This window comes from Rhinolophus ferrumequinum, chromosome 6 (assembly GCF_004115265.2).
Source record: "Rhinolophus ferrumequinum isolate MPI-CBG mRhiFer1 chromosome 6, mRhiFer1_v1.p, whole genome shotgun sequence".
NCBI lineage: Eukaryota > Metazoa > Chordata > Mammalia > Chiroptera > Rhinolophidae > Rhinolophus > Rhinolophus ferrumequinum.
The window spans coordinates 47,483,689-47,495,863 of record NC_046289.1 but is presented as its reverse complement, the minus strand read 5'-3'; the positions used below and the strand labels follow the sequence as shown (position 1 = coordinate 47,495,863).

At 43.9% G+C, this 12,175-nt stretch overlaps 1 protein-coding gene across 7 annotated transcripts in view; it reads left to right on the top strand.

Annotated features, from left to right (window-relative positions):
• The window catches only part of TLN2 (talin 2), a 419,393-nt gene that overhangs the window by 340,716 nt on the left and 66,502 nt on the right, over positions 1 to 12,175 (top strand). For all 7 annotated transcript variants that reach the window (XM_033107584.1, XM_033107586.1, XM_033107581.1 and 4 more), the window contains one exon: positions 11,227 to 11,373. In XM_033107584.1, the coding sequence (XP_032963475.1) occupies positions 11,227 to 11,373 (147 nt within the window). The remainder of the gene's footprint in view (positions 1 to 11,226; positions 11,374 to 12,175) is intronic.

The window sequence follows — 12,175 nt, the reverse complement described above, 5'->3', positions numbered from 1 at the left end:
AGAGAGCCAGGGCCAGGTGGGTGCTGAGTGAGGGCAGCCCAGCCAATCTCTAGGAGTGGGGCAGGTCCTGAGGCCGCTTGCCTTTGTCACGTGGTACCCAGGTGGCTTTGCCTTGTTTAAAAGCCCCTTGTTTGGGAGGATTGGCTGAAACCTTCTCTTGTAGATGGTGTGTTCCCTACCTTAAGGTTTACTTTTTCAGCAGCGCTGATAAATTCGATCTGATCTGGCCATATGCTCATTTTCCTGTGGACCAGTAGCATATAAATTCAGCAGATGGCCAGCTGGTCGGTGGCAATTGTCATCCACCAGGTCTGTAAGCTCTAGTGCTTGAGCTCCCATTTTCAGGTTGTGACTGTCACAGGGGTCCCAGGCAGGGACGTCGTCCAATCCCCACCTTCCAGTGGGCTGTGAGGATTAAGGCAACCCACAGCGGGGATCAGTACCGTGCCTGGCACTAAGGTGTCCCTCTGAGATGCCGGCAGTGTCTTCGCTCCTGCCGCTGTTCCCTGGTTTGACATGTGTTGTTCCTGGATCCCCCCCTGTAAAATGCTAAACTACCTGACTGAAGATATAAGAACATAGATTTTAAACCTGGTATGCAAGTCACATTGAGCCCACAGGTTGGCTCTTGCACTGTGCAAAGTACATTGGAGCTCTTGGTATCTTGCCAGCACCCACATGACTGTCGCCAGGTGTTCTTGGTCTAGTCAAAAGAGCTAATGTTATCACAGTCTGAGTGAGCCCAGTCGGTAGCTCAGGAGGGCCACTTCTGTTCTGACTCCCCCAAGCCTCGTCTCTGCCCTCAGCTCTGCCACCCATGCCTGTTTCACAGCATATAAACAGATGGTTCCATTTATTTCCAAATCAGCTTCTCCAGAGGAGAAATTTGCACCAACAGCCTGTGAAGGTTATCCTTGTAAAAATTTCTCGGAAAATAAAATTCTCACCCATTACTGAGCCCCACCTGGTGACTTTATCAAGCCCTTCATTTCCTGTGAAGATTGTGCTTCTAGAGGGAAGCAGAGTAAATTGTCTGGAAGGAACATGCAGTCTAGTTGGAGAGATGGGCTGAAGTGGGTGAGAGATAACGGGAAGGGGGGTAGGGGCTGTGTGCCAGGTATTGTGCCAGACTAGCGTTTCCAGGTGGGATTCCTGCCCGTTCTCAGGAATTTTTTCTTTTATTATTATTATTATTATTATTATTATTATTATTTAATTTATTGGGGTGACAATTGTCAGTAAAATTACATAGATTTCAGGTGTACAATTCTGTATCACGTCATCTATAAATTACATTGTGTGTTCACCACCCAGAGTCAGTTCTCCTTCCATCACCATATATTTGATCCCCCTCACCCTCATCTCCCACCCCCCAACCCCCTTAGCCTCTGGTAACCACTAAATTACGTTCCCCAGATTAATTTTCAAACCCCGTGGCCATCTTGTGGTTACTGATTGTTTTCTGATCCCCTCACCTTCCCCCTTACCCCCACCCCCCCGCCCATCTAGCAACGCTCAGTTTTTCCTCTTTGTCTCCAAAACTGTTTCTGATTAGTTCATTCACTTATTCTTTTCTTTAGATTCCGCATATAAGTGAGATCATATGGTACTTATCTTTCTCTGTCTGACATATTTCACTTAACATAATGTTCTCTAGGTCTATCCATACTGTTGCAAATGGTAAGATTTCTTTCTTCTTTATGGCTGCGTAATACTCCATTGTATAAATGTACCACAGTTTCTTAATCCAGTCATCTACCGATGGGCATTTCGGTTGTTTCCATTTCTTAGCTATTGTGTATCGTGCTGCAATAAACATAGGAGTGCATAAAGATTTTTGAATTGGAGTTTTGGATTTCTCCGGATAGATACCTAGGAGTAGAATTACTGGATCATAGGGTAGTTCCATTTTCAGATTTTTGAGATACCTCCATACTGTTTTCCATAGTGGCTGCACCAATCTGCAATCCCACCAACAGTGCACAAGCGTTCCCTTTTCTCCACATCCGCTCCAGCACTTGTTGTTTGTTGATTTATTGATGGATAGCCATTTTGACTGGGGTGAGGTGGTATCTCATTGTGGTTTTTATTTGCATTTCTCTGATGGTTAGTGAGGTTGAGCATTTCTTCATATGTCTGTTTGCCATCTGTATGTCCTTTTTAGAAAAATGTCTCTTCAAGTCCTCTGCCCATTTTTTAATTGGGTCGTTTGTTTTTTTGGAGTTGAGTTGAGTGAGTTTTTTATAGATTTGTGATATTAATCCCTTCTTATCAGATATATCATTGGCAAATATCTTTTCCCATTCAGTAGGATCCCTTTTTGTTTTATTGATGGTTTGCTTTGCTGTGAAAAAACTTTTTAGTTTGATATAATCCCACATGTTTATTTTTTCTCTTACTTCCCTCGTGCGAGGGGATATATCAGTAAAAATCTTACTCCGGGTAATGTCTGTGAAGTTTCTTCCTATATTTTCTTCCAGGTATTTTATGGTTTCAGATCTTACATTTAAGTCTTTAAGCCATTTTGAATTTATTTTTGTATATGGTGTAAGGAGGTGGTCCAGCTTCATTATTTTGCATGTGTCTGTCCAGGTTTCCCAGCACCATTTATTGAATAGACTGTCTTTACCCCATCGTACATTCTTGCTTCCATTGGCATAGATTAAATGGCCATATAGGCATGGATTTATTTCTGGACTCTCTATTCTGTTCCATTGATCTATGTGTCTGTTTTTATGCCAGTACCATGCTGTTTTGATTACTGTAGCCTTGTAGTATAATTTGAAGTCAGGTATTGTTATATCTCCCACTTTGTTCTTATTTCTCAAGATTGCTGAGACTATATGGGCTCTTTTATGGTCCCATATAAATTTTAGGATTATATGTTCTATTTCTGTGAAAAACGTCGTTGGTAGTTTGATAGGAATTGCGTTGAATATGTATATTGCCTTAGGCAGTATGGACATTTTAACTATATTAATTCTTCCTAACCATGAACATGATATGTGTTTCCATCTATTTATATCTTCTTTCATTCCTTTCTTCAGTGTCTTATAATTTTCTGAGTACAGATCTTTTACTTCTTTGGTTAAATTTATTCCCAAGTATTTTATAGTCTTTGGAGCAATTGTAAATGGGATTGTTTTTTTAATTTCTCCTTCTGATGTTTTATTATTGGTATATACAAATGCAACTGATTTCTGAATATTAATTTTGTATCCTGCTACTTTTCTAAATTCATCTATCAGCTCTAATAGCTTCTTGGTGGAGTCTTTAGGGTTCCCTCTAAATAGTATCATATCATCTGCATATAATGATAATTTTACTTCCTCCTTACCAATTTTGGATGCCTTTTATTTCTTTTTCTTGTCTGATTGCTGTGGCTAGAACTTCTAGCACTATGTTGAATAGAAGCGGAGATAGTGGGCAACCTTGCCTTGTTCCTGATCTTAGGGGGAATGGTTTTAGCTTTTCCCCATTGAGTATGATGTTAGCTGTGGGTTTGTCATATGTGGCCTTTTATTATGTTGAGATATGATCCCTCTGTTCCCACTTTCTTAAGGGTTTTTATCATAAATGGCTGTTGGATTTTATCAAATGCTTTTTCTGCATCTATTGAAATGATCATGTGATTTTTATTTTTCATTTTGTTAATGTGGTGTATCACATTAATTGATTTGCGGATGTTGAACCACCTTGCATACCAGGAATGAATCCCACTTGATCATGGTGTATGATCTTTTTAATGTATTGCTGAATTCTGTTCGCTAATATTTTGTTGAGGATTTTTGCATCTATGTTCATTAGAGATATCGGCCTGTAGTTTTCTTTTTTTGTGGTGTCTTTGTCTGATTTTGGGATCAGGGTGATAGTGGCTTCGTAAAAAGTGTTTGGGAGTCTTCCCTCCTTCTGGATTTTTTGGAAGAGCTTGAGGAGAATAGGTGATAATTCTTTTTTGAACGTTTTGTAAAATTCACCTGTAAAGCCATCTGGTCCAGGGCTTTTGTTTGTTGGGAGATTCTTGATTACTGATTCAATTTCCCTGGTGGTAATCAGTCTATTCAGGTTTTCTGTTTCTTCTTGAGTTAGCCTTGGAAGGTTGTACGCCTCTAGAAAATTGTCCATTTCTTCCAGATTGTCAAATTTGTTGGCATATAGTTGCTCATAGTCACTTCTTAAAACTTTTTGTATTTCTGCGTTGTCCGTTGTCACTTCTTCTCTTTCATTTCTGATTTTATTAATTTGGGTCCTCTCTCTCTTTTTTTTAATGAGTCTGGCTAACGGTTTGTCGATTTTGTTTATCTTCTCTAAGAACCAACTCTTGGATTCATTGATCTTTTGTATTGTTTTTCTGGTTTCTATTTCATTTATTTCTGCTCTGATCTTTATTATCTCCTTCCTTGTGCTCCCTTTGGGCTTATTTTGCTGTTCTTTTTCCAGATCCCTTAAGTGTGAAGATAAACTGTTGATTAGTGATGTTTCTTGTTTCTTTAGGTAGGCCTGCAAAGCTATGAATTTCCCTCTTAGGACTGCTTTCGCGGCATCCCATAGATTCTGGGTCATCGTGTTTTCATTTTTGTTTGTCTCGAGATATCTTTTGATTTCTTCCTTGATCTCCTGCTTGACCCATTCATTATTTAGTAATAAGTTATTCAGCCTCCATGAATTGGTGTGTCTTCCAGTTTTTTTCCTGTAGTTCATTTCTAATTTCATAGCATTGTGATCAGAGAAGACAATTGGTAAGATTTCAATTTTCTTAAATTTATCAAGACTTGTTTTGTGGCCTAACATATGGTCTATCTTGGAAAACGTTTCATGTGTGCTTGAGAAAAACGTGTATTTTGCAGCATTGGGGTGAAATGTTCTGAAAATATCGATTAGATCCAAGTGGTCCAATGTATCATTTAAGGCTGTTGTTTCCATATTGATTTTCTGTCTGGAAGACCTGTCCCTTGTTGTCAGAGGTGTGTTGAAGTCCCCTACTATGATAGTGTTACTGTTGATATCTGTCTTTATGTCAGTCAGTAACTGTTTTATATATTTAGGTGCTCCTATGTTGGGTGCATAGATGTTTACTAGGGTTATGTCCTCTTGTCGGATCGATCCCTTTATTATTATATAGTGCCCATCTTTATCTTTTAATATGTTCTTCATTTTAAAGTCTATTTTGTCAGATATAAGTATTGCAACTCCAGCTTTTTTCTCATTTCCATTTGCATGAAATATCTTACTCCAACCCTTCACTTTCAGCCTGTGTGTGTCTTTTGTTCTGAGGTGAGTCTCTTGTATACAGCGTATACAAGGGTCTTGCTTTCTTATCCAGTCAGCCACCCTATGTCTCTTGATTGGAACATTTAATCTGTTTACATTTAAAGTGATTATTGATAGGTACATAGTTATTGCCATTTTTAAATTTGTAGTTAGATTGTTTTGATCTTTCTTCTATTTACAGAAGTCCTTTTAGTATTTCTTGCAATGCTGGCTTGGTGGTAATAAATTCCTTTAGCTTATTTTTTTCTGGAAAGCTCTTTATCTCCCCGTCAACTTTAAATGATAGCCTTGCTGGATAAAGCAATTTAGGTTGTAGGCCTTTGTTTTCCATCACTTTGAGTATCTCCTGCCACTCCCTCCTGGCCTTCAATGTTTCTGTAGAAAAATATTTTGATAGTCTTATGGGAGTTCCCTTGTATGTAACCCTCTGTCTTTCTCTTGCTGCTTTTAGGATTCTCTCTTTGTCTTTAAGCTTTGCCATTTTAACTATAATGTGTCTTGGTGTGGACCTGTTTGGGTTTACCCTGGTTGGAACTCTCTGCACTTCCTGGGCTTGTATGTTGGTTTCCTTCATCAGGTTGGGGAAGTTTTCGGACATTATTACTTCAAATATGTTCTCAATCCCTTGCTTCCTCTCTTCACCTTCTGGTATTCCTATGATGCACATGTTGTTGCACTTGATGTTATCCCAGAGGTCTCTTAAACCATCCTCATTGTTTTTTATTCTTTTTTCTTTCTGTTGTTCCGTTTGGGTGATCTCTGCTACCTTGTCTTCTAAGTCGCTGATTCGATCCTCTGCTTCATCTAACCTGTTGGTCATTCCTTCAAGTGAGTTCTTAATTTCGGTAATTGTGTTCTTTAGTTCTAACTGGTTGTTCGTTATAATTTCTACATCCTTCTTTATGTCTTCTCTAAGCTCCTTAAACATTCTTATCACCAGTGTTCTGAACTCTGTCTCTGAAAGGTTGGTTACCTCTGCTTCATTTGGTTCCAGTTGTGGAGGTTTCTTCTGTTCTTTTATTTGGGACGTGTATTTTTGTTTCCCCATTCTGGCTGACTCTCTGTGTTTGCTTTGATGTGTTAGGTAGATCCCCTAGAGTTCTTAGTTCTTGCTAGGTTATCTTATGTAGTATGTGTTCTTTATATTTGACTTGCACTACTTCGTTCTTCTCCTCTGCGTGTGCTGCAAAGGTGACTCTTGTGTTGTGTATATTGTCCTGTTCAAGAAGATCTTTAATTGCTTTTTGCTTGTGAGTAGGTGGGGTTAACTCCTAGGCTGACTCGTTGTGAGACTTGGCTCTGCCCCCCACAGGGCGTTCTGCTGAGTGAGGATTGACCACTTAAATGTGGTTTGGCCTCTGTGGGCTCTAGTGCCTGCAGAGAATTCCCTCTGGGTGTGTGACTTGTAGGTCAAACCCAGTAGTACTGTGGTTTGGTCTGGAGTTGGCCTCTGGATATGTTGAATCTTGTGCCTCTTAAGCTGGGCCCTGGTAGGGCAGTTTCAGAACAAAGCAAATCACCAAGCACAACAGCAACAACCACAACAAAGAAAAAATCAAATACATTCACATGTAAAAACACCCGATAACCCCCACTCGACACAGGCAAAGATATCAAAGATATAAAGACAAAACAAAACAAAACAAAACAAAACAAAAAGCAGCGCCAGTCTTGGCTTAAGCCCACCAAGTAATGTCCAGGTTGTCCTCTGTTGTACCAAAGAGCCCCCTGCTTATTGTGCAGGCAGAGCCGGTCACCTGGTGCCCAGAGTGACTTTGGGACTGTAGATTTAAATGCGTGGGCCTGAGGGGTCTGGATGATAGTTTTTACAAAGTCAGTGCAGTTTCTGCCCTTGCCTGCACATATGCACACTGAAAGTAGCACCACCAGCCCCATGTCCAGTACTCCTGAGTCTTAGGGCACTTCTTCAGTGTGTGTGTGTATGGGGGTGGGGTGCGGGCAGGAGATTTCTGAGCTGCTGAAAGCCCAGAGCTGAGTCTGCCGCTTACTGCTGATCTCTGGGAGTGTCTCGGCAGTAGCACTTGCCCCGCCCTAGGCAGGCCAGAAAGGGTGGGGGCTGGGGATGAAGGGGTCTTCTCTCTCCCAGCCCAGCCGCGCGTCACCCTCTTCCCGCAGGCCAGAAAAGGTGGTGGCTGGGGGTGGAGGAGTCTCTTCTCTCCTAGCCCAGCCAAAATCACACTCTTCCCAGCCTCTTCCCTGGATCAGAGCTGCCCGTCAGTCTTCCCAGAGCCTGAGCACTACTACGGCTCCTCTGTAATCTGACACTACTCCTCAGTTCAGGGGCCAGTTTAAGTCTCTGGAAGGGCAGGGGTAGGATTGGAAGAGCGGGGGGGGCGGGGTCCAGGTATGGAGTCTGTGTTCTTTGTCTGCCCTAGGGCCCACTGGCCGCCCTCCCAGCGGGAGAAATCAGCTGTGGGACGCAGGGAAAGAGCCCACCTCCTGGTCTCGATACTCTCCGTTCCGCCCTGGGATCCCGTGCGTGCCCAGAACTGCGGGTGCCACCGCGGTTTTCGCTGCTGCTGCCGCCGCCGCCACCGCCACTGCGGCACCGGTCGGGACCCTGCCGTGGGCCCACGAGTTTTCACTCTGCTCCCTTTCTTCCTTCTCCTGCGCGCCCAATTAGCGCACCTTCAAGTAATCCTTAACTTCAAGTAATCCACGAGTCTCTTAGCTGTTCTGGGTGATGAGCAAAGAGTTCTTTGATGGGTTATAGGTCCCATTTGTAATAAGATCTGGAGGAGAACTCAGAAAGTGCGTCCCGCTGCCACCATTCCTATGACGCCAGGAATTTTTTTCGCTTTTCTGTTCCCAAATCCCAAGAAAAGTTCGTCGGGAAATCAGGAAAATCAGCTCCTTGAACCCCAGTGGTGGGTAGTATTGGCCGTCACTTTGTGGAAATGATTTATCGTGGAGAACAGTTTCTATCTTGGGATTTGGGGAAGGGAAGGCGAAAAAAATTCCTGAGAACGCGTGGGAATTCCCACCTGGAAACCCTGTGCCAGACAGTTTACATATGGTGCTTCACCTCATCTTCACAATACATATTCCTTCTCACCTCTGGACCTTTGCACAGGCCACGTGTTTCGCCTGGAAGGCTTCCCCTTCTCCCTCACCCCATCAACTCTGCTAGCATCTGGATTCTTCCTCCAGATCTCAGCTTCACAGCCTGGACACCTCCTCCAAGAAGTCTTCTGGATCCCAAGGCTAGATTAGGAGCCCTTCTTAGGTACTATTCCAGTTGGCTATTGCTGAAAAGAAGCCATCCTAAAACTGAATTACTTAACACCACCTTAATATTTTCTCTGGTGGCTTTACAAATCCTCAGAGCTCTGAGAGGTAGTTCTCACTCAGGGTTCCTGTGGGGACAGAGCCCCAGAAAGCAGTTTCCAGGCTCTCGGCCTCACATAGAAAGGTGCTGGCTCTAGTAGTAAATGGCCATCAACTGTGATTGCATGGCCATCAGCTGTGGCTAGTTGGCCGTCAGCTGTAACCAGTGAGCTATTGACCTCTAATATAACTGCTGTGGCTATGCTAGCAGAAAAAATGGGGGCTAGCAAGAAGATGGTGGCTGACAAGCGCGGATTGCAGTTAGCACGGCGGAGTGCGGGTTGCAGATTGCAGAGAAGTGGGCAGCAGGTTGCAGACAGTGTGGCTCCTGCTTCCTGTGTCTCCAACCCAGCTGCTAGCAAGACTATAGTGGTATGACTCTGTTGTGCAGGGGTCTCTGTACCGCTCCCCACATAAGAACGCAGGATATGGTGAGGCCAAAAAGGAACACCCACGGAGCCATAGGTAGGGGAGTCATATCTCTATAGTCTCGCTGGCAGCTGGGTTGGAGACACAGGAAGCAGGAGCCACACTGTCTGCAACCTGCCGTCCACTTCTCTGCAATCGCAACCCGTACTCCGCCGTGCTAACTGCAGTCCGTGCATGCCAGCCACCATCTTCTTGCTAGCCCCCATTTTTTCTGCTAGCATAGCCACAGCAGTTATATTAGAGGTCAATAGCTCACTGGTTACAGCTGACGGCCAACTAGCCACAGCTGATGGCCATTTGATCACAGTCGATGGCCATTTACTACCTGAGCCAGCACCTTTCCACGTGAGGCCGAGAGCCTGGAAACTGCTTTTTGGGGCTCTGTCCCCACACATACCACTATGGTCTCACTGAAGGCTGGGTTTACACGACGTGCGACCTGCTGTCCGCTTTGCTGCCAACCGACCGACTCTCCTCCACTCTCCTTCAGTCTCCTCCTCTCTCCTCGACTCCCCTACCTGTGGCTCCGTGGGTATTCCTTTTTGGCCTCACCATGTCCTGCGTTCTTATGTGGGGAGCGGGACCAGAGACCCCGCAGGCTGCCCCGCATGACAGTCCCTCCTGCCATTGTAGCCAGACGGTTGGGGGGAGGAGGGGGAAAGGCTCAGTCACACCCAGGTCTGGGGCCTTGATTTGGGTGGAAGGGAGAGGGGAGGAGGAGAAGAGAGCCAGTCCCTGCAGATAGAGGGTGAGGGAGTGGACCTGTGAGGAGGCTGGCCAGGGAGGAGGGTAAGTAAGTCTAGAGATCCTGCCTCCTCGCCCCATGGAGGGCCTCAGAAATAGAGCAGGTGGACACAGTCTGGTAAAGACTCAAGGAATGTTTGTTGCTCCAGGTAGTTTTCATTGTTATCTTCTAAAGTAATTTTAGTAGTAATAGTTATTAACATTTCCATCCCGACACAGTTGCCTCACGGATACCATATGTGATCAACATATTTTACATCTTATGAGATGTCACTTTGGAAGAACTCTTCTTGGTTCACGTACCCTTTTCATGGAAGTCTTCTCATTTATTTAAATTAGAAGGGTTGTCGTTGACCTTCTCTCACTGGCATCCTTACCTTCTCATCTACTAAAGTAAAGATGCAATGTCTTCGACTCTTTGGAATGGTCACCTCCCCCTGAGGGTGGGCAGGGGCCTACCGTGGCCGCTGCATGCAGTGCCTGGGTGCAGTGCAATTCTGACACTACCGGCCCAGCATTAGATCAGATTTCCCAGTTACGAGCACAGGCCCTGACTAGACTGCTCTTACTATAAATTAACACGATGTCTGCCCCATATGATCTCATCAGAACTCCACTTCCTAGGGTTGTTATCATTATTTCTATTTTGCTTAGGAAGCCAAGCTCAGGGCCACTTAGCTACTTAGCATAGAGCAGGAACTAGAGCCCAGGTTTTCCTGCATCTTACTGCATCTGAGGTGTCTGTCAGGGAGCCCGGCGCCGCCATTGTGCTTCACACACAGGGACATACCTGCAGTTGGGGCATCTCCAGGGTACTGTCTTAGGGCGTCATGACCACTCGGGTCTTTGCCTGCAGAGTGTCTGTCCTCATTCATTCTTCCAACTTCATGGCGGTGTGATTTGTGACATAGTTGCAAAGCCTGCTAAGTCTTTTACAGATTTATGTCTTCTCTATGTGCCTACATTTTCATAATCCAATCTTCTTTGGGAATTACAGTGTGTTGGGCAGCTTTGAAGACAAACGCATTGGATGTGAACACATTTTCTTTATATTAGCGCTTTTTTTTAAATGAAATATGTCAACTTGTTATATTTGGGGATCTGTGGCATTCTCTTTCTACCATGCTGAACATAGTAACATAAAATTAGTCATAAGGCTTTTTGAAATTACAGTTTTATTTTTCCTTTTGATAATAAAAAGAGATCTTTTTTATCTGTTTTTCTGATTTTTATTTTGCAAACAAATGTACAAACATAATCAATGAAAGGAAAAATATAAAATACATCGCTGTGTTCTGTAATGGGGATATATTTTTATATTCTGCTTTTTAAGGTTATGCTTAAAAGAAGTGAAATGGTTCTTAAGAGACTTGGTACCATTTTCTTCTGCTTAAAGAAGCAGTTCACAATTCCCTCTCCCCTTTCCCTTCTCAGGCACAGCACACCCACGATGCGATCACAGAGGCTGCCCAGCTCATGAAAGAGGCGGTGGACGACATCATGGTGACGCTGAATGAAGCGGCCAGTGAAGTGGGGTTGGTGGGAGGCATGGTTGACGCCATCGCAGAAGCCATGAGCAAGGTGGGTCTGGGCTCCAAGACACTCGCTCTCACTCCTTGACACCCTTCCTCCTTGGTTTCCCTCAGACTTGGTCCCCAGGTGCTTTTCTGTAAAGAGCTATCCCTCGAGGCTGAGTCCAGTGAGCCTCCTCTTTCCTTGAGGGTGCTGATTAATGTACAGATGTCCTGTCATATGTCCAACATATTATCCATTCTTCATTTTCATTGATTACTTTGGTAAGCCAGTTGTGCCCTTCCTCCCAATTTTATACAGGGGTAAAAATGGAGATGGAGACGGTATCATGGGTTCCCTCACTTATAAAACGGAAATAATTATCTACCTCCCCTGTCTACCTCATGGAGTTGTTGTGGGGAACAGACTCCAGAATGAAATAATGAAGTGATTCCCAAGTTCTGATCTTTGGAATGGCTGCTTTGGAATCACTGGGATCATTTTAGCGTGAACATTCCTGGGCCCCAGTCCAGCCCTGCTCAGTTGGAAACTCTGTGGGATGGAGGCCAGGTATCTCGATTTGTATTTTTCAAATTTCCCCATGGTTTTACTATCTAGCCAGATGCAGAAGCCACCAAAGTAATATGCGTAAAAGCCTTTAGTGAACTCTCCCGGGCAATGAGCATAGAAGATAACATAGTATCATTTCTCTTAGTGACGCATCAGTTGAATTGGGTCAGTAAGGAAATACTGACCTGAGACAGTTTCTACTCTGTAGCTTCAGCTCTTTCCCCCAGGGAATCCTTCAGAGTCGTGTCAGTTTGATAGGCATTAGAATTAACAATTGTTCATCAACATCTAATTGCCATGT